Source organism: Synchiropus splendidus, chromosome 15 (genome assembly GCF_027744825.2).
Source record: "Synchiropus splendidus isolate RoL2022-P1 chromosome 15, RoL_Sspl_1.0, whole genome shotgun sequence".
In the NCBI taxonomy this organism is placed as follows: domain Eukaryota; kingdom Metazoa; phylum Chordata; class Actinopteri; order Syngnathiformes; family Callionymidae; genus Synchiropus; species Synchiropus splendidus.
The window spans coordinates 6,143,853-6,164,525 of NC_071348.1; the positions used below are offsets into that span (position 1 = coordinate 6,143,853).

General features: G+C 47.6%; 1 protein-coding gene across 1 annotated transcript in view; it reads right to left on the bottom strand.

Moving 5' to 3' along the window:
• Window positions 1-20,673, bottom strand: part of znf385d (zinc finger protein 385D) — a 40,100-nt gene continuing 19,427 nt past the window's right edge. Inside the window, exons 3-8 of the mRNA XM_053887861.1 lie at window positions 13,734-13,841; window positions 12,117-12,264; window positions 3,412-3,735; window positions 3,166-3,347; window positions 1,720-1,821; window positions 1-1,047 (exon numbers count right to left, since the gene is read on the bottom strand). Of these exons, the coding sequence (XP_053743836.1) occupies window positions 823-1,047; window positions 1,720-1,821; window positions 3,166-3,347; window positions 3,412-3,735; window positions 12,117-12,264; window positions 13,734-13,841 (1,089 nt within the window). The 3' untranslated portion in view covers window positions 1-822. The remainder of the gene's footprint in view (window positions 1,048-1,719; window positions 1,822-3,165; window positions 3,348-3,411; window positions 3,736-12,116; window positions 12,265-13,733; window positions 13,842-20,673) is intronic.

Consider the following 20,673-nt stretch of genomic DNA (forward strand, 5'->3'; position numbering starts at 1 on the left):
TTTATTTTTTATTTTATTTTGTTAACAGTGGTTATTTATTTTTTATTCTTTTTTTATCAGATTCATTTGAAATGTTTCACCAAACATGTTCCTATTGTAAAGTCATTTTATATAAATACATTTCTGACATTTTTAATCATGGACAGAAAAATGTACATTATAATAATTCTTATTACTATAGATTTTTTTTTCTCTCTTATCACATGAATTGATGCAAGAATTTTTAATATTTACCTCCATCAAGCAGGTAAAACTCATTTCTGTCTATCAAGGCGCTGGTTTGTGTTTGTCTGTCTGTGGATAAGTGAATCCTTCAGGAGGAGAATGTCTTCCTGCTCCTGCACCTCCACAGGAAGTGGATGTTATCATCAGGAAGCAAAGGAGGACGACGCGAGGCTTTAACAAAGTAAGACTCTTTAATGTACACACAGACACTCAATATACACAAACGCTGTTTCATGGTCCCTCTGAGTTGATACATGATGACATGAAGAAGAACACACACGCACGCACACGCACGCTCCCTCACACTCACACCTGGATGAGGACGAGACAAACGTGACGACAGCGACTGGAACCGTTGAACACACTCTAGCATCTAACCACGACACCGACAGAGGGGGGTCCTAAAGTGCGAGCTCTCCGGGTCCAGTCCAGACCTGACCCTGCGGTAAAGCCTCTCCACCCACAGAACACTGCATAGGTGTTTGACATTATTGCGTTTGAGAACCAGTCGGATCAACGTTGGGCTGCAGTGTTTCTCCAGAATCTTCAGGATGCATAGAAGGACCGGAGCGGCGCCCGGTCCGGGCCAGCCGCGGGTCAGTAGGGGGTGAACAACACCTGCGAGTGAGGGGTCCGCACGGGCCCGGGCGCCGGTCGCAGGAGCGCGGCAGGGAGGGTCTGCGACTGGAAGAGGGCGGGGCTGGGGGCGTGGCCAGGGCGTGGTGTGAAGGAGCCTCCGATGGCGGCGGCGAAGGCTGCCAGGTGGGCCGGGATGATGGGCGAGCTGAGCCCGGGCCGCTCCTTGGACAGAGGCAGCTTGAGCTGCGGAGAGAGGAGGAGACACTGAAGACGCTTCTTCTCCTACCAAGACAAGGACGGCCATGATTCCTCCGAGGAACTTCCCAAGTGAAGCTCCAGCGACTCCTGCTTCGACCTGATCGGGTCACCCGAGTTTTCCGGCTTAATCTGCTGTGTCAGTAACGGAGGCGCCGCCGCGGTCACGGGTTATCACTCTGCGACCCAGGCGTCGGAACCCGTGGGGAAGCATTCTTTACTCTGCGCTCGCCGTTAACTCAGTCAATGACGGGTGTCAGAGAAAGCCATTTGGCTCATGCTGCTAGCATCCGCCGCGTCTCGGCAAACAGTGGGAGCGATGGATGCTGATGGATGGAGGAGGACGGCAAGTGCCGCTTCTTTAGCCGCTCCACATGAATGGGCCTCGGCTGCGGCTCGCTACACGCAACTGAGGCCAGCAGGAACGCTTGGTTCTTGCTGAGTCATCATGATGGTGCTGTGTAGAGCACCCACCAGGTGTCACGATTGATCCCAAAAAGTTGGATCAACTTTGAAGGCATCGTAAACTCTGGGACCATTGTTTACATTGAGCCTGCGCGGTGCAGCCTGGCGCACCATTGCATGTTACAGCTGACAGTAAACGCAACATCGGTCTGAGTCGCGGCAGGATTCGAGCTGGCGATGCGTTCAGGGACTCACCGGCTGCTTGCTCTGGCCCTTCGGTGGTTTGCTGTACGGGCTGTATTTGGGTTTGGCCGGTTTTCCCGCCGCTCTGTCTTTGTGACGCCGACTGCTGATGTGCTGCAACACAAGTTCAGTTTCAGTTATAATAAAATATCTTACCACCTATTTATGATAGCGAGCGAATGTTTCCTGTTTCCACCTCTTCATGCAGCAACATTTAGGCCTTGTTTTCAGATTCATAGCTTTGCAAATGTATGATAAATATATTTTTTAATGGAATATTTTGTTGAAGTATTTCATTTATTTTAGATTTAATTAAATGATAAAATACAAACTGTTGTTTAACGGCGGCCATATTTGATCAAATGTCGACTCTAAAATCTTGTTTTTACTGGCTTCTGTAGGATAAATGTGCTTTGGTTCGTCCATGAATATTGTCTCCTTAAAAGCTGTGTCAGTAATTCAATCTATTTTCACTTTAGGGACGTGTAATGTCGCGCAGTGAAAAATCATTTACGTTTATCAGCATCGACTGCCGTCTACTGAAGTGAATATTTGAGCCCAAATCTGTATCAGCGAGCCGGTTATCAATATTTGCAGTCGAACAGACGGCGGAGGCAGAAGTCTCAAATTGAAAGTGTCGCTCTGAGATCAGATTTCACTCCTCGCCGATAAAGATGACGGATTAGGTGTCGAGCACGGAGCAGCACAGACAGAGAGTTTCTGAAGAAGGAGTCCAGCTCAGCCCGGGGACACCCTGGAAAGCTCGCTGTGAGTGGGTCAAAGTGGCTGACCTGTTGGGTTGTGAGAGGAAATCAGAGTGTTCAGAGTGAGATGCAAAAATCTTTTAATTATTATTATAAATTATATTAATACCTTTATTTATCATCACAGTATTTTAATGAAATATTGTTTTTAAATGTTTTTTATTCTATTTACTTTTTTTTTTCTGAAATATTTCTTTTCAAAGATAAATGCATGATGATTTTCCCTCCCTTTTCCCTCCTGACCGTGCTAAAGTTAGCTACTGAGCTAAATAATGTGCCGTAGCATTAGCATCATAACATCACAGTCCACGGAGCTTCTGCTGGTTTTGAGATGCAAGTTAAGGACAAGAAGTTTAAGTTAGATGGTGATACTGTACTAATGTATAATATCTTATATATAAGCGTCAGTGTTTGGAGCTAACGCTAGCATGCTTATTTGCAACGATCCACTAAGTCCAGTTCCATCTCCAGCCCATGTGGAGCGAGTGTCTGGAGGGAAATCTGCCGCTGGACTTCTAAGACTGTTGGAAAGTGTTTACTTTTTTATCAGCAGCCTCACAGACGGCTCTGGCCCAAGGCCCGGTGCCGAGGCCAGATAACTTATCACCGGCTCAAGAGGGGACCACCAGAGGGTGGGTGGGGGCTGGGAGGACCTTTTCTAGTCCAGTGATGAAAAGAATGAAAGGCTTCTCACCTGCTTCAGCTGCGTCTCCGAGTTGACGTGGACGTCGCACGTCTCACAGTAGAAGGTTTTGTTCTGCAGGCCCGTCGACGAACTGGAGGGCGGCGACAGTTTGCTCTTCACTCCGGGTCGAGGGAAGGACTTGATGGAGCCGATGCCGCTGCGAGCTTCTAGCATCGTCTTGTGCTTGGTACCTGCGAGAACACGAGTCAGAACAAGTCAGCGTGTCCCAAAGGCGTCGCCGGTTCAATCTCTCACCGCTGTTGTGAGCGTCCAGCTGCGACGCCGAGTTGACCGCCACCTTGCAGAGCGAGCAGTAGAGCAGCCGCCGAGCCTTCTCCTCCTCCGTCTCCGCATCCGTCTCTGCTTCCTGCTCGCACTCTGGCTCCGGATCCTGATCCGGTTCTGAATCCATCTGGGTCGAACCTTCGTCCCCCCCGATCGTAAAGTTAGCTTCCAAAGACGTTGTCGTGTTCAGGATGAGTGGCGAAGCCACGGGCGTCAGAGTGCTGACGGCGGATACGGGCGCCAGCGGCTGCGTCACTCTGAGAGGCGGCGAGAGTGGTGGCGCTGTGGCGACATCTGCAGGCAGACAGAGCTACTTCAGTATAAACAGTGTCACGATTTACAAACTAACAAGCTGCCATCATTCAAACTGCCCAGTGATGATGTCAGCCATTTTTACACGGGAGTCAGCACTGTCTGGACACCCTGGAAAGCACGCACGAAGGAGCATGCATAAAAATTTGAAAAAAAAAAAATGCTGAATGTATTTTGTGTATATATTTTTATTATTATTAATTTATTTATTACATCAGAAAATGTATCTAAATAAAAAGTAAGTCGCTTCAAAGCAACTATGAATTTAAAATTAATGTAAAAGTAAATTTAAAGAACAAATAAATAAAAACTGTTGGCAAATTGTCTTGAGTAAAAATATATATTTTTAAATAGATCCACAAGTGGTGATGAGTTATAAAAAGTGAGGTATGAATTGTTTTGGTGAGGTATGATTTTTTTTTTAACTCTGGGGGAAAGAAAGACTGATTTACTTAAGATTCAAATAAACTGTAAAATGTTGAGGCTGGATAAATAAATAGATACAAGTTAAAAGGTAAATAGATAAAATGTTGTGAACACAATGTAAAAATGTGGAAAAAAAGAAGAGAAATTTTGAATTTTGAAGTTTTATAAAATTCATTGAAAGCGGAGGCAGGCAGGTCGATGCGTTCGTCCGTTAGAACAACATCACATCTACGGAGTCGCCGCCACGTACTGGAGAAAATGGGATTCTGGATCGATGACGGAGTCTTGCAGTGGTGGGGACTCGCCAAATGAAGATCAAAGTGAGGAGAACCGATCAATACTGAATTATGTGGCGCTATTTTCGTCTGCCATTATACACTGCTCTTACTTCTTCCTGGAGGAGTCGCAGCACTTCGAGGGATCAAAGTTCTCGCCAGTAAATGAACCGACCGGGGTTTATTTTTGCACCTTGGTTTAATTCCAGTGGAGCACTTTCATAGAGTCAGGTCCAAAGTCAAGAATCCTTGGACGAGATGAGCTGAGAACCTATTGTAACTCGGTTATGGAGTCAGCTGAATGAGTCACTTTCGTCCTCTGATCTGAGGTCAGCATATCGAGAAGTTCTTTGACTGTCACTTGGGGGTGGGACTCACTCAGGTGTGTAGGAGTCCTTTTGAGTCACTGGATGGACGACTCAGTAACTCAGACTGTTAAGGTTTTGTAGGACTCAAAGAAGTGATCTTAAGAGGAGACCTGGGGACTCGTCGAGTCGCCTCTGACTCTGAGTTGCTTTGCTCTTCTGAACAATGTTTGAACATGATGGAAGATTCTTTGGCGACGGCGGCGGCAGAGAATAGACCCAATAACTTCTGGACCAGTCCAACTTAACAACCCTGTAAAGCTCAGAATTCCAAATTGTAGTTTTATGCCGCCGAACGTTTACGAGGAAGCTGTAATAATGAAGTTGTTAAATGTGTCACGCTGGGTGAAAATAAAAAGCCCGACGTCGTGCGGCCGTGTTCCAAGCTGAACACCGCAGGATTGTCTTCTCTCTCCGCAGCGCCATCAGCCAGCGGTCGGCGGATTGTCGCTGCGGTCTGCGGAGCCACAAAGATTAAGGGCATTAGCTAATGAAAACAGCCGTCGTAAGAGAGAGGGAACAGTGTTTGGATCCTGCTGAGGTGGAGGCTGAAGTGTGGAACACCCGGGCTGACACTGCTCCGGCTCCAGAACCTTACGAAAGAGTGACTCAGCCACCACCTCCTCCTGCCTGGAAACCCCCTGACTTCAGCCGCACTTGACTAGCAACCAACGTGGCTACACAAACAAGCTCTTCTGAGTTGCAGGCCAAACAGAACTCTGGAGTCTCCACATCCCTTCGCCTTCACACAAGTCCCTGGGAGTCTATTCAGTACAGCAGAGTCGTTGTGACTCATGACTCATGGACCCCAGAGTTGACGGCAGACTACATGAGTCACCTGTCACCTGGACTCCAGACGAGTCAGCGGTCTGAATGTGGGTCACAGGTTTCTGGCTGAGTCTCCTCCAACCAGAGTAGAAACAAATGAACTGCGACAGAGGTCAATGTGTTCAGTGACCAACAGCTGTGGGTTAAAGCAATCCTCCACCACCTCCCGGACCTTCGCTGCAGCGCTGACGCCGCCCAGCAGTCATTACCCAGGAACATGAAGTCGATTGTTTCCCGAAAATGCTTTCAGTTGATCAGATTTGAGCCTGGCGTCAGAGGAGTCGGCGGGACTGGAGCAGCCTGCTGGTCTCCCTGCTCTTCCTCATGAGAGAAGGGCACCAATCCAACATGGCTGTTCTAATGCATTTTTATACATGACATGACGTTGGTGTCCACCAGAGGGCTCCATGGCGCAGCATCCTCCCAGTCACATCAGATCAGAGTGAGTCATTTTCACAGAAGGTGGAGGATTTCTGAGTCATTACTGAGTTGTTTAGTTTAGTTCAGTCCTTCTGGACCTGCTGTTACTGGATGGTACTTGAAGCTGGACCTACTTCCTCGTGACCCGGAACGTTGGTCACCTGACTGCAGTGAAGTGTCCCTCCAGTGATCCAGTCCTGCTGCCTGCCCTTGTCTTGTTCCCGCCACATAATGATGTAGAACAACAGGAGCTAGCTAACCGCTCCACTGTAGCCTGATCTGCAGGCGGGCCGCGGTGCCCTTGTGAGGACTGAGCCCCATCTGCCGGGGTGTCATTAAAGAGCCATTTGGCAGGTGATTAAGGCGCTGTGTGGCGCGGCGAGGACGCCCCTCTCCCCGGGAAGCCTCCTGTCATCCATAACCCCCCTCACTGGGACCCGACCGGCTCCGGAGGCCCAGTGAAGAACTCAATCCGCTCTCATTAATGGAGGTAATGGCGGCCATCCATCTAAAGTTCAGGCCGGCGAGCGAGCGAGCGAGAGGACGGGCAAATCATCGGAGAGAGCGAGACTTGAATTAAGGCGAGCGCGGTAAACAAAGGTGGGGGTCAGCTGCTGGTTTTCTAAACTCACCGGAGCAAGACGCTGCTCCACCTGAGAAGCTCACGGATCCAGAGACAAAGCTGAGTACAGCAGCCGGACTGGAGGAGGAGGAGGGAGCCGCCCGACCCGCCAGGACCACGGCTTCTTTCTTCCTTCCTCCTCGCTCAGACCAGGAGTCGCTTCCTGACTGGAGCTCTTTCATGGAAGGAGGGACAGGAGTCCCTCATGGCCGACGGCGTCCGTCCCATTCCACTTGACATGGCCGACCCTCGTCTTCTAATGGTGACTGACTTCATGACTGACGGGTGTAGAGGGAAGGACTCGCTGTCCATGAGTGAGCGTGCACGGCTGTTCCACCACCAGAAGGCCTCCCCTTTGTTGTGTCTCCTTCGTGGCTCTTTATTTCCCTCCTCTTGGGTTTAGCTGTAGCCATTTTTGATGTCTCTCTGGGCTGGCTGTTCCTGCGCTGCTCAGGTTGGGAGTATTTGGTTGGGTGTTTCTACTTTGCTTTTCCTGCGCGTTGTGTTTGTAATTCTATTAACTTATTTCTTGATTTTAAGATATTATTTTGGCGCTCGATTTTTGTGTTTTCAAATTAGTGTCTTTTAGTGGGGTTTTTTTTTCTATTTGTTTTAATTCCGGAAATTCTACTTTCATTTTTGTTTCCTCTGGTTTGTGTTATAGCTCGTTCTTGTTTGTGTATTGTTAGGTCTTTTTTATTTGTGTTTGGTTTTTTTTCAGCTTTGTTTGTGTTTATTTTCTTAAAATAAATATATCCAGAGTAGGATTGATTTTATTTCTCTTTTGTTTTCCACTTAGCTGTTGGCATTGCTCTACATGAGCCTTGTGTTTGTTTATTGTGTTTGTTTTTCTTCGGAGCTGTGTTTGTAGCATCACATGTCACCTTTTCTGGGCGTTGTTTTTGCTTCCTTCTGTGTTTTGTGTTTTAGTTTTTCGTATTGCCTCTTTTTTTTTCTTTGGTGGTTGTGTTTTTGGCTTCAGCTCTATAGAGATGGCATCGTCTCTCGGGGGCCACAGCATCTCACCCTCCCAACCTTCGTGCACGACACCCCACCTCTCTGACACCGTGACAGTGTGTTGATCAGCCCTGAAGTGACGCGCAGATTTGCATTTTAGAGCCTCAGTGGGAGGAAACCACGCACCTCCAGCACTTCACTTCAGCGAGTCCCTTTTCTATTTCATCCAGGGCAAATGATCCGAGGCTAATTTCTGTCGGGATGTTTCCGTCCTGAAATCCCCCGCCGGTGATCTTCAGCCGATCCAATCCCGCCGGTGCCGCGGCTGTCAATTCCTGCGAAGGCGGCGAGGTTGTTTTAAGGGCAGACGAGGAGGGTCTTCCGCTGACGCTCCCCTGACAGCCGGCTCTTTATTAGCTAATATCAGGCTACATTTCCTCGGGCGGTGGGCCGGAACCGCTCTCGACCCCTCGGCTCTCACGGCGGCGAGGACGGCGGGGAGCTTGACAGGCGACGCATCAGGCTGATGTGTCGCGACGCTTCCTTTAGCGCCACCCTGTGATTAAACACTCGCTCAGCGGTTTAATTCCAGTGTTGCGTTGTTTGGATGATGCAGCGAGAGAAAGACGTTCTGTCTGGTGGATGGATGGATGGACTTCTGCGATTCCTCCAGCCCGGTGTTTTTGGACTCGCAGCGGCAATTTGCATAAATCAGAGCAACAAGACGGAGATCCACAACTGCTCAAAAGAGGATTCTGAATCTCTCACTCTTAACATTATGACCATCTCACGGTGAGAACGACTGAGTCTTTTAAGAGTAGTTGAAGTCTGAATCACTTCCTGTCTAGCTTCTTCACGACAGATCATGTTTCCGAGTCTCAGCAGCTTCCCGTCAACTTTGGCGAGTCATTGAGGGGAAGTCATTTTTCACCGAGTCCTTTAAGGAAACCGACTCAATTTTCTCAAATTTACATTACAAGTCGTCATACCGTTGTTCTAGCATAGACATCACCACACATCTAAGCTGTTCACACAATACTCAAAAGAATTGAATCCAAGGCCGTGAGGAAAAGAGAATCCATGACTCATGGGTTTATGAAAGGAGAAAGAACTCCAGTAAAAATAACGACTCAGCTCACAAATCCTTCAACGTGGATTTAAAGTTGGAATTTTGAAAATCAAATGTTTCAAAAGTGAAGATTGGAAAAGTGGGTCGACTTCCTTTTCCTTTCTTTTTTTTTTGTCTAACAATAAAACGCTAAACTCCATTCATCTCGTCTCTTCCGTGCAGACGTGCCGGGATAACAAAAGACTCTTCATGCTAACTCTGGTGATAAGACATAAAAGTGCGTGTCCTTCTTGGGCTCGCTCGGGCCATTACTCTTTTTCCCAAAACGCGGCTTTTATTTTCTCCACTTTAGCGCCGCTGATACACCGTCAAACGCTGGAGCCGCTCAGATAATGCAGCCTCCCTCTGCCTCGGCAATTAATTCATCTGACACCCGCCGCATTAATATTCATTACCTGCCGCCTCTGGTGACAAACCGCCACGGTAGCGCTGGCGAGCGAAGGAATCTCAGATGTTCTTTACATTTTTAAATGATGAATAGCCGCGCGTGGGTTGGACTGTGACGCCGTGTTGTTTTAAGGTCACTTGAGGTCGGCCACGGTGTGTTTACACTTGTGGAGAAGCGTGAAAGTGAAAGGCACAAAGGATCATCGCGGACTCTACTTATCCCCACTATGCACTGTTCCATAGCATCCGACGCAGAATCACCAGATTCAGGAATAGTGTGCTGTCAGGCTGCTGAACGTTAGACAGTAGCTGCAATACTGTTCAGTTGTTTATTTGTACATCTTCTTGACTAGAATTTATCTAACATTTATTTATTTTTGGACATATAGTTTTGTTTTTGGAAACTGGAGGCCTCAGACCGAAATTTCGTTGCTATAATATAGTGATATGTTTTTGTGCAAAGAAAGTCTAAGTCTAAGGAGGTCAGCGGCGGCCATGTTCAATTCAAGATAAGCGCCATTTTTGTGCTTAAATTAATGTTAAAAAAATAGAAAGTTTGGCTGTATTTACGAGTCACTTAATGGATCCTTTGAGCCGTCCTGCCGGGACTCACAGGGGGAAGCAGGGGCGGGGGCCGGCACCCCATTACTGTCCTTCACTTGTAATCTATTTTCATTTCTGCTTCCAAATCTATTTTTTAAATTGGGGAAAATCACTCCGTCCAGATTCACCCCGACAGGTCGACCAGAAACATGGTCAGGCAATGAAACACACTGAGTTGTTCGAACCCCAGACACACAGGTGTTCTGCCTCACAGCCCAGGTCATAATACCACAGCCAGTGTGATGCTCAAGGGCAGGGGCAGGTGACCTGCGCTTCCAGTTGGATAATACGTTGTTTGAGTTGAGTGGGTTTTGTTTCACAGTTGTGTTTGTAGTGTTTGTATTTGCAGCTCTACTGTGGTGTTTGTGGTTCTGTGTCATACCTGCTCCGCCCCACCCCCCACTCCAAGAAGCTGTTTGGTACCTGAAACTATTCACAAATGTATTCACAGAGCTGGTGTTACATCCAGGTAACTGCTATTTCTATGTCATACATGTGGCGCCCTCTAACAGGCTTTGCAATCGAGCAGCCTGTTCGAGGGATTTGCATATATTCATAAAACTGAAGTTACATCCAGGTAACTACTATTTTCATACTGCTGTTGTGTTTGCTCATTTCGGCACGTCTGTCTATTTTAGTTTTTTGTTTTTGCTTCCTCTGGTCCGTGTTCTCTCTTGTGTTGGTCTTTTCTGTCTCTGCTGCACTTTCAACTTTTTTTTTGTTTTCAACTTGGCTGGATGTTTTATTGTTTTTTTCCCAGCCATTTGTAGATTTTGTTTTGCACACTTTTTTCTCAGTTTTTTCAATATCCAGTGCAAGTTTATTTTCTTAGTCGTGACCTCTTCCTGGTTTGTTTCTGTGCTAGCTGAGGGTTTTACGCTAACACAACATGTAGCTACACTTGTCCTTCCATGTAAAATTCCCGCCATGTTGGCGATGGCGTGGAGTTTAATCCCACGTCATCGTCGTGACCAGCCTCTTCCCTTCACTGTGACTCTGAGTCTCTCCAGGAGAAGAGGCTCGCACCACATGGAGCTCTTTCACAGTGAACGGCAGCTTAGAGGGAAAAAAAGTTTGGCGAGCTCGCTCCACTTAACGGTTTGACATTTGTACAGAAGCTTAGCGACTCGGCGGATGGAGCGCAGCCAAATGAACCCCGCAATTAAAGGCTGACGTTAATATTTCATAAATGCAAGTCGCTCAAACCGACAGCTGGAATCTGCTCCGCAGCCCAGGAAAAGGCCAGACTTGAGAGCAAAGGTCACGGCGCCCAGCCCCATCCAGAAATGTGCTCTCAATTTGAATAGTTGTGGAAACTGGAAGACGGCGGAGGCTAAATTGATCCCAGAACAGGAGATGTTTCGCAAAAACAGCCCCGTGACCTAACATGGGCCGAGTCATCGAATCAGAACTTTGGGAGGAACAACGTGACACGTCGCAGGCGATGAGGCGTCATCTGGTTCCCGTCAGGTCCTGGACTTGTTTTTGTTTACTTTGTGAAGCCGGGATCAGGATCAGTTTTTGGCAGGCACCTGGCCAAGATCAGCGGATTTAAACAGCCACCTGCCTCACAGTGACGCCGGCGGAATACTGAAGCGGAGAGTCGGAATGTTGTGGAGAGGAGTCGAGCAACGTGATGGTTTAGGTGCGACAAGATCATAAGTCAGCAAAAACTGACGGATGACAGAATAAAAAAGAAATCCTAACTCCAAAGACTAAATATAATGATAATCATAATAATCATAATAATGAATTTGATAAACCATAAAAAATTTTGAAAAGAAAAGGAAAAAGACAAACAATATAGTAAATAAATTTGACAAACAAGGACTGAAATATAATGTAAAAGCAATGTAAAAAAATCTTATTTTTTATTTGTTGGTGTAAAGACACCAACAAATAAATTGATTAATTAATTCACAATTTAATTATTTAATAATAGAATATAATAATATAATATAGTTAAATAATTTATATTTTCTTCAATAAAGATACAAAAACATTAAAAAACATACAAACAAACACATCTATTTATGATTAACATAAAACAAAGACAAGAAAAAACGTTTTAGAACAAAAACTGCTTTTTTTAAATGTAGAAAATATATACATATTTAAGAGTAAAAGTAAATGGAATTAATAAAAAGTCTTCTATCAAGCTTCAGAGATGATGTCATGCTCATTTCTGAACGGCTCCACCAACCTCCCGACTGCACGGATCTGCGGAGCTGGGTCGGACGTGAGAACTCGACACCGGACCTCAGAGCCAGAGCCTGAGGTCATGAGCCCCAGTCCCTCCAAGCTCCCAGTGAGACACGCTGTGCAGCGCGGTGCGTTCAGGGACCACAAACCTTTCCTGTCATCCAGAATCTGCGTGGTGCCGTCCAGGCCGCCCGTCTCCTTGGTAACTGCCGAGCCCTTCAGCTTGGTCTTGGGGGCGTCCAGGGCTTTGAGCTTCTTGGCGTGTTTGGTTCCCTTGTAGTGGGCCAGGGCCTGGCTCTGTGGGGGATCAGACATGTGCTGAGAGCTGCAGAGCTCAGAACAGAAACACGACTGCAGCAGATGATGGACCGGGCCAGGCCCAGTCTGGTCCAGCTCACATGCTCCAGTTAATGAGATGTTTTCCACTTCAGCAGTTTTGTTAATCTGTTTATTTACTTCCACTCACACGGAAAGTTTTAATCTTCACTTTTGTTTCATGTTTTTAATTTTAACATGCCTTATTTCATCTGAATGTGAATGTTTCATTGAACTGTCATGGAAACAAATGGTCATTTTTCATTTATTATTTGTATTATTTCTGCTCATTACAGTGTCTCTTGTGGTGTGTTTCACCTCCACCTTTTAAGAACTCAAGTGAATTGTACCCACATAAACAATGAGGGAACCGGAGCCTGTGAATGTTAGTCTTGGATTCACGTCATGTCAGATCATTTTGCGGTCGCTATGGCAGCAGGTAAACAGTGTTTCCACAGAAATAACACTGAAAATATTCACGTCAAATATTCATCATAATCTTCCCTCCCAGACTGGGCCTTCATCATTAGATCACCATAGAAACCTGAGGTGAAACTGGCGTCCCTGCAAGGCGCGGCGCGGCGTCTTTATTATTAATAAACGCGAGCAGACTGACTGCTGACATTTAATTTACGGGAGAATATTTGAATTTGCGACGCGGCGTCGGGCTTCACCTTGGTGCACACACACACACACACACACACACACTCTTTAACTCGTCCTTGTTGACTCGACTTCGCCTGCGGCTGTGAGTGAGAATAAACAAGTGGAAGCTTCGTCGTCCGGGGGACGTTTGCGCGCTTGTCCAGACCGAGGTCTGACTCTGAGGTCACCAGCGTGCAGGTCTTTAGTTTAGCATGTCCTCGTTCAAACTCGCCCTCACATCTGTGGCGGCAGCTGGCGTCATGACACCTCGTGCTAAAATATCAGCCGCTAACAAGCCGACGTGACACGCGCAGTCGAGTGTCTCATTTGTGCGGCAGCTTCCCGACACCTCCAGCACACTTGTCAATGGTTCCACCCCATTCCAGTCCAGGTTTTTCCCACTTCCTTTCCTCGCTAGCTCAGTGGGTTGCGAACTTGGTCTCACACCGTGACGTCATCGTGAGCGTTGAACTCCGACAGTCACCAAAGCGGCTGCAGAGGTGCGGTTGCTTATTATGGGATGCTGATACTGAGGCATCCAAAGTTGATGGTGTGAGTGACTGAGCTCTGTCTGAGTCTCCGCAGGGTTCCTCTGCTGTTCTAAACGTGTGTGTGTGTGTGTGTGTCCATTTTATTCTCACTGTTTGTGTGTGTTTGCTTTGAAAAGCTATACTTGTGGGGACATTTTTTCCATTTTCCCAGTGTGAGAGGCTGGTTCCTCCAGGGTCCTGTGTGTGTGTTCATGTCACAGAGGAGCAGCAGAGGAGCACCTCCAGCAGGGGGCGAGCAGGGGGTGGCTGACTCACCTGTGAGTTGAACCTTAACTGGCAGACGCTGCAGGAGACGTGCCTCCTCTTGACGGAGGTGGGCAGAGCCAGCGAGTGGTGCAGGACGGCCTTCTGGACCGGGTCCATCTGCAGGGCAGACAAGGTGACACACATGAGCAGGGAGGCTCTGGAACACACACACACCGCTGAGACACAGCCTGCTGACCACCAACACACACCAGGCTATGTCCGACCAATACTGGACTCTTGGGAAGTGGCTCTGTCCACCTCATCTCGGACTGGAGCCAGGCCAACTCGTCTCCCTCCAAGTCTCCCGGCTTTCTCCAGGTTTCAGGAGGACAAGAACAAGAATAGCAAACTAACACGTAGACACGGAGGCTGCAGGGGAACAACAGCGTTCAGAGGAGGGGAGAGTGGAATTGAGCGGTGGGAAAGGTTCCGGCGCCGTGCGGGAGGATTAATCCACCTTGACAATTGTGCTGCTCGATCAAGTCGCTGGCGCCGAGGATGTTGTTTGGCTCCGGGGCCCCAGTTTTTATTATTATCTGCCACTTGAAGAGAGATGCTGAAGAAGTCGTGCAATTTTTAGAGCACATCTTTTTCTAGCGTTGGAGCGCGACGTCTTTCTCTTCACTGTTTATTGAAGTATTGAATGACTTCAGCGTCATTCCAGAACTTTCTTCGACTTTTAATCCTGCTCTCATTTTCAAAATCATCTTCTTATATAAGCCTTGATTTAATCTTAAACTACACCTTTCTTATTCTCTTTTCTCAACTCCTAATCCCAGTCCTGCTCCGCTTCATTTTCTGGGTTGTAATCCTAATTTCATGTGACTGGTCGTGACTTTGTAGTATCTCATTTTAATTCTTTGCTGCCCAGTAATATTTATATTTATCGTTTTCGACTCCTAATCTCAGTCCTAATCTGTCTGAGATTCTGCGTCTGATCCCAATTTGTCTTCATCTGGTTCAAAAATAAATAAATCCATACATATTTAAAAATTACATCTGTTCAGAAAATAATAAAAAATATATGAATTCCATTAAAATGAATTCCATTTATTCAACAGAAATAAAATCGTGGTGCAGACCGTCAGAGAAAATGGAGAGTTGCTGCATAACTGAAGTGCAACCCCACAAACGTCATGGGAGCAGGTGTGAGCGCGAATCAGAGTTCAGACTTGGTAGCGCTCCGGTTGCCACGGTAGCCACACAAACGTTACGCAATGGTCCAGCTCTGAGGAACACACAGAACCACCGTCAGGCTGGGGTCTCAACAGCCTGCTGGGAAGGTGGAGCGCTTCTGCAGCCAGATGCAAACATCTGGGCCACGACAGAGCCGATGACCTCGCGGTAGAAACACGCGGCGGCCTGGAAACGTGTTTCACTGAGGAACAGAAGAAGAAGGCTTCTCACCAGGCCACAGTGGAGCGTTCCTCTTGATTTGGCGGCAGTGAGTGTGTGTGCGTGTTTTTTTTTGTTTCCTACTTGCTTTGGACGTGTGTTTCTATTTTGTATTTTCCTCAAGAACGTTTGTAGACAAACAAAGTGTGAGGAAGAAAATCCAAACTCCAGCAGTGAAACATTCATGAGAGGGAGGAGCCTCCTGGTGCAGAGTTCCCAGCCTCCACTGTGTGTGTGTGTGTGTGTGTGTTGTGTTGCTGAACACACACATCCGCCGTCACGCCGTGGAGAGGCCTCATGTGCAGAGAGCAGCTGCTGTTATTCCCATCGTTCCGCCGCCTTCGGCCTCCCGCTGCTCCACCGCCGCTCTGCACGTCAAGGACCCTCGCTCAAACAGGCCACGCCCCTCTCCTGACTTCAACAGTGCGCGCCCGTCACCTGATGACGCCGTCTCTACAGTGACTCTCACCGCAGGCGAAGCCGAGCAGGTGTGGAGCCGAGAGGCCACTAAAGAAAACACCTTCGGCATCACCTACTCACAAAACACTGGCTTCGCTCCGAGGTGCTCCCGAGGCTCGGGGTTCACTGTGTCGGGTTCGCACTCCTATTCCATGGTTGCTCACTGGCGCATCCTGCAGTGACTCACTGACGGAGCCTATGACTGTGGCACCATCATGTGTGGCATGGTTCTGGTATGGTATGCCACCTGTGACGCCACAGCAGAAAGAGAATCAATGTTGCACCGTCTCACTCTGGGCCCCTGAAAATGACCCCTCTGGAGCGAGGCATGTTGGTGGAACTGTATTTCTGTAAATAAAAACCGTCGTCCTCCATCATTCAGCAGCCGAAATCGTCTCGTCCCGTCCGACTCCGCCTGTCGCAGAGTCCGTCAGTGAAGGCAGCTCGTCGGCGGCGAGGGAGAAGGAGCGTGTCGTCCTCTGAATCAGACCTGACAGCCCACAGACGGCCCGTCCATCTCGGAGCCCGGCGCCACCGCGGCATCCCGCGCCGCTGTCGGCGAGCGTGACAGGAGGGGACAGTGACGAGAGCAGACTCTTTAGCGGCGAAGCCTCAGAGACGAAAACGAAATCTGACTCGTCTTTGTTTAAACGGCTGGATCGTGATTCAGAGACACGATGGGTTCGCATGTCACCTGAGGATCTGAAGCACGACTGACACGCCAGAAAGACCATTCATTTCAACGTGACAGGTCACATGACCCAACCCTCAGCTGACGACATGTCAAACATCAGAAAACTGCCGTTTGTGGCCGACAGGAACTCTGCATTTATTCCATCTAAGCAGTGTCAGGAGAGAGTCACAGCTGTTTCTCTCACGCTGTGTGGGCTCTTCTCAGAGAGGTGGTTCACATGTTTCCTTGAACTTTGAAGTTAGATTTTTTTCATTATATTTTTGTTTTACTTAATCTTCTTTCTTTTTGACTACTATCTAAATATTTATTTATTTTACCTGCCATTTTTATATAACATCATTATTTTATTTTTTTTACTTTATGGTCAAGGATTTTTTCCTATGACTTTTCTGATCACTCATTTTATGCTTCCATTTTGCATGCCACCGAAACTATGTTTATTTATTTATATTTTTGTGTCTTTTTATTTTATTGCAATTTTATCGAGAATTATTGTTTTACAGGACTGAACTTTTTTTTTCTTACTGTCGTATTTTTTTAAATTATTTTACTTGTATAATTACTCTATTTTAATGAACTAGTATTTTCATTATTTATAGAGAGAGTAAAAATGTATATATTGTGGTGGGCACTCGGGAGGTGTGGCCTCTCACCCAGAGGTATGATGGGTAGGGACCTGACCGAGGGTTTATATAGAGGCTGTGTGGGGAAACGTGTTGGAAGTTTGTGGCCCCAAGAAGAATAAACATCACGTTCCTAACCAGAGACTCCTGACCGTTGTGTCCTGCCACTATATATATATATATATATATATATATATATATATATATATATATAATTTTATTTTTTTAATAATTTATTATTACAGTCGACAGCTCCACAGTGTTAGCATCAGCGACCAGGAGTCAACAAAGTGTCTGGAGCTGCTGGATTTAAAACACACATCGGTTTCCATCAGCAGAGCAAGTGACGGGGCGGTCAATGCAGGGTCCATCGCTGAGGTCTAAATGCTCCTCTCTGGCCGTTACCAGAAGTGGGATGAATGGCCTGTCAGACACAATCCTCCCAGCGATGCCTCTCCTCATTACCTGCGGCGTCCGAGCCCATCCGTTAGTTCATGATCAGACTGCAGCAGAGACATTTGCAAGTCAAATGCACAGACATAATGATGTGCTCGCAGGTATCATGAAAGGAGCCGGACCAGCAGGTGGGCGAGTGCGTTTAAATACCTGCAGTTAGAATCGAAAAGTAAAACCCTGAAATGACAGCCTCAATATTGGGCTTCTGCCGCCGGCGTGCCGCTCATTATCCCACTGTACGCTAAAGCTTTGCCACCACAAGGCAGTTAATGGGAATGGGACGCACTGTGAGAGCGGAGCGTCCGCGATGAGGAGATGAAAAGTTTCTTTGTGGGCTGGAGCCTTCTTTGAATTCAAATCAGCTCAGAATCTGCAGCTCTTGATCGACTCACTGAAGAAATATTTGATCGTTAAAACTTGCAGCTTTGGTCGGCAAAAGTCTCCGGGACAGAAACGTGTTTCCACTTAGCAACCAAAGCTGTTTCTGTCGCCGGCGGTGGAGTGAGCGCTGGTGTTACATGGCAGCGTGTTGACGGTGCAGAGTCACACAAGGGCTCAGGATCACTCGCACGGCTCCAACAACACAGGTGAGTCTGCAAGGATTCCAACTCAAACACCTGCAGCTGGTGACGGAATATGGCCAGGTGTTTCTGCCAGAGCTTCACCAGTGTGCCACATGGTCATGATTCTTGGATGCCACTAGTTCACCCCGAGTTGAAACCCATGCCGCAGGTTTGTTTTGTGTTGCGCCTTTTATAAAGGTGGCACCACTGTATCCTCCTCTGTTTACTGTGTCGCCACATTTGCCATGTGATGCCACAAATGTGACGCCATCAGGGAGATGAAATTTTCTTCAACCATATTTGTAAAGTGACACCACAATCCCTGAAAGCTCTTCCTCCGTCTACTAACACCGGTGTATGCCACAACTACGCCGATGAATTCGTGAAGTCCAGCTGACTCGATGGTTGCTGTGTCTTGTATCTTCGCACTGTGATTCCTCTGTACATCCAAACCAAGCTAGGCAACTGCCCCACCTGGAACCAAGTATTTGCAAGGCGATGCCACACATTTGGCTCATGGACTATGTTGGTGAAATGATACGTTTGCAGCTTGATGCCGCAAGAAACCATTTTGTATTGAGCTCAAATCGCTGTGCTCCACAGTGTGGCCACAGAAGAACCACACAGCAGTGGGTTTTTAATGTTCCGAGCCCCGGAGTGGCATTTACGAGTCAATCCGGAAAAGCTTCAACAACAAGCGGTATCACGCGTTAATTTAGCAGCCACAACGTTTACTCACTAAGGTTTTAATTCCACACGCTAGTTTGTGTTGTGTCACAACAAGTTTGAAATTTGTTGCCGCTGATTTATGACGTGCCGTAATTGGTGTGCGCCGAGTGCCAGTGTGCCATGCCAGCCACGAGTCACCCGTGCCAGGATTTGAGACATAAATATTGAATTGTCTGTTGTGTATCAGTCTGTTCCCTTCGTCCTCGTGTTGAAACAAGACCTCCAGGGGGAGGAGTGGTCTACTTCAAAACGTCTCGGCGTTTGACTCGCCGTGACTGCAGACTGAAGGTGGCGAGAGCGATATGGAAGAAATGTTAAGCGGGCAGAGCGATTGCTTTCCATTTTCCAGCCGCTGCCGGTTCCTCTGATTTTGCTTTGACCTTCTTTTCTGCAGCGCTTTTTTATTTGTCGACCGTGTCGACTCTCACACCGTTTTTTTCTACCTTTGCCACGTACGAATGTTGCTCCAGCGTCTTCCCATTGCTCTTCACCGCTGACCCTTCTCACCCCAGCGGGCCCTATCAGGATGAAGAATTGAGCTTGTAGAGCTCCCAGAAGGCATTAGGCAGCAGCATCACGGAGGCTCGCACTGTACATCACCCCTCCCCCCTCCCCCCAGCTGACTTCTGTGCCTCAAACCTGGCTCTTTCAAACTCAATGTTCCTGAAATGTTGATCTAATAAAACACTGTTTGGGTTGTTTAAGAGGTCATTCATCAGTTCTGCCTGAGCGGAACCAAGGAGTCCAGGATTTCGTCCAAAAAAAGTCCTTTTTAAAAAAAACAACTGTAGCTAAAGCGGAAAATTAATGAGCTCATATTCCTGAGGTAATTATTTATGGGGCCCACTCAGCAATAATTATTATGGGTCCGGGTGGCTGTTTTCCCAAGTCCTCCTCCCTCCGACGACTCGCCCGTTTGAAGGATCCTCTCAACTTTCCAGATGGTGGACTCGAGTGACTCCGCTGGATGGCATCGGTCTGTCACCCAGCATCAGTCCGAAGCTCGCGTGTGCAGAAAAGACGAGCGGGAACTGGAGACCTGAGAGGTGACCGAGTCTGATGCCACCTTGTCTCAGAGTGCAGAGCTTAAAGGCTGGTCCTCTTGCACTCCAACCTACTCACTACATTTCAGGGTCGGGACTGGGATAAACAGAGGGTAATGGCAGGGTTAGGTGTGGGTTAAGCTAGGAGTGAGGGCAAGGGTGAAGGCCTGGGGTCATTGTCTTGTTGTGATGGTCGTACGAGGTCAGTCTCAGACCGTGGAGGGCAGACAAGCCTCTGGACTGCTCAGTTTGGGAACTCAAAACGCAAGAATGCGAGAAGGAAACTATTCAGGTTCCTGAACCTAGTCACAATGCTGCAAAGGTTGCCCTGTCTGCTGGCACGTCTTGCATTTTGACCTGGCAACCACTAAGGCATCACGCATATATGGTCATCAAGGGGACTTGTCAGAGGGCGATACAGAAGTTCCACAGTGCTTACTGACCTATGAGGGTTCTCCCCTCCCACTCATTTCCTCGCACCGCCTGGGGTGGCGCATTACGATCGAGGGGGAAGCTTTGACTTCTTCCTCAACATTGGACGCCTCAGTCCATCCATATGTGACGCTTCAGCGGTGAAATGTGTCGTCCGCAGCTCTCAGAGCTCGCCACCTGCCATCTGAACCATCATCACCGTGGCTCATAGAAACACTTGCCTCCCCTCACCCTGAGGAGTTAGAGCGATGGTGGGTCACTGGACTGAGGTACATGTACTGTAGCACCTCAAAATGTGCTGTGGAACCAGTGCGACTAGAATTTGTTTAATTCTATTCATTGCCATGGAACAAATTTGAAAAAGTCCTTTGGATTCATCTGGACATTTTCTAACAATAGATGGTCCAACAAAGATGACAGCTGGAATATTAATATCCCAAAAAGTGCATTAGGCACTTGTGTCTCTCGCTAAAAATGTGCTACAGCTCACAAAAACAAGCAGTCCACTTATCCAATTAGCATGCGAGTGGATAATGGCTGTTCCTCCGTGTCCCT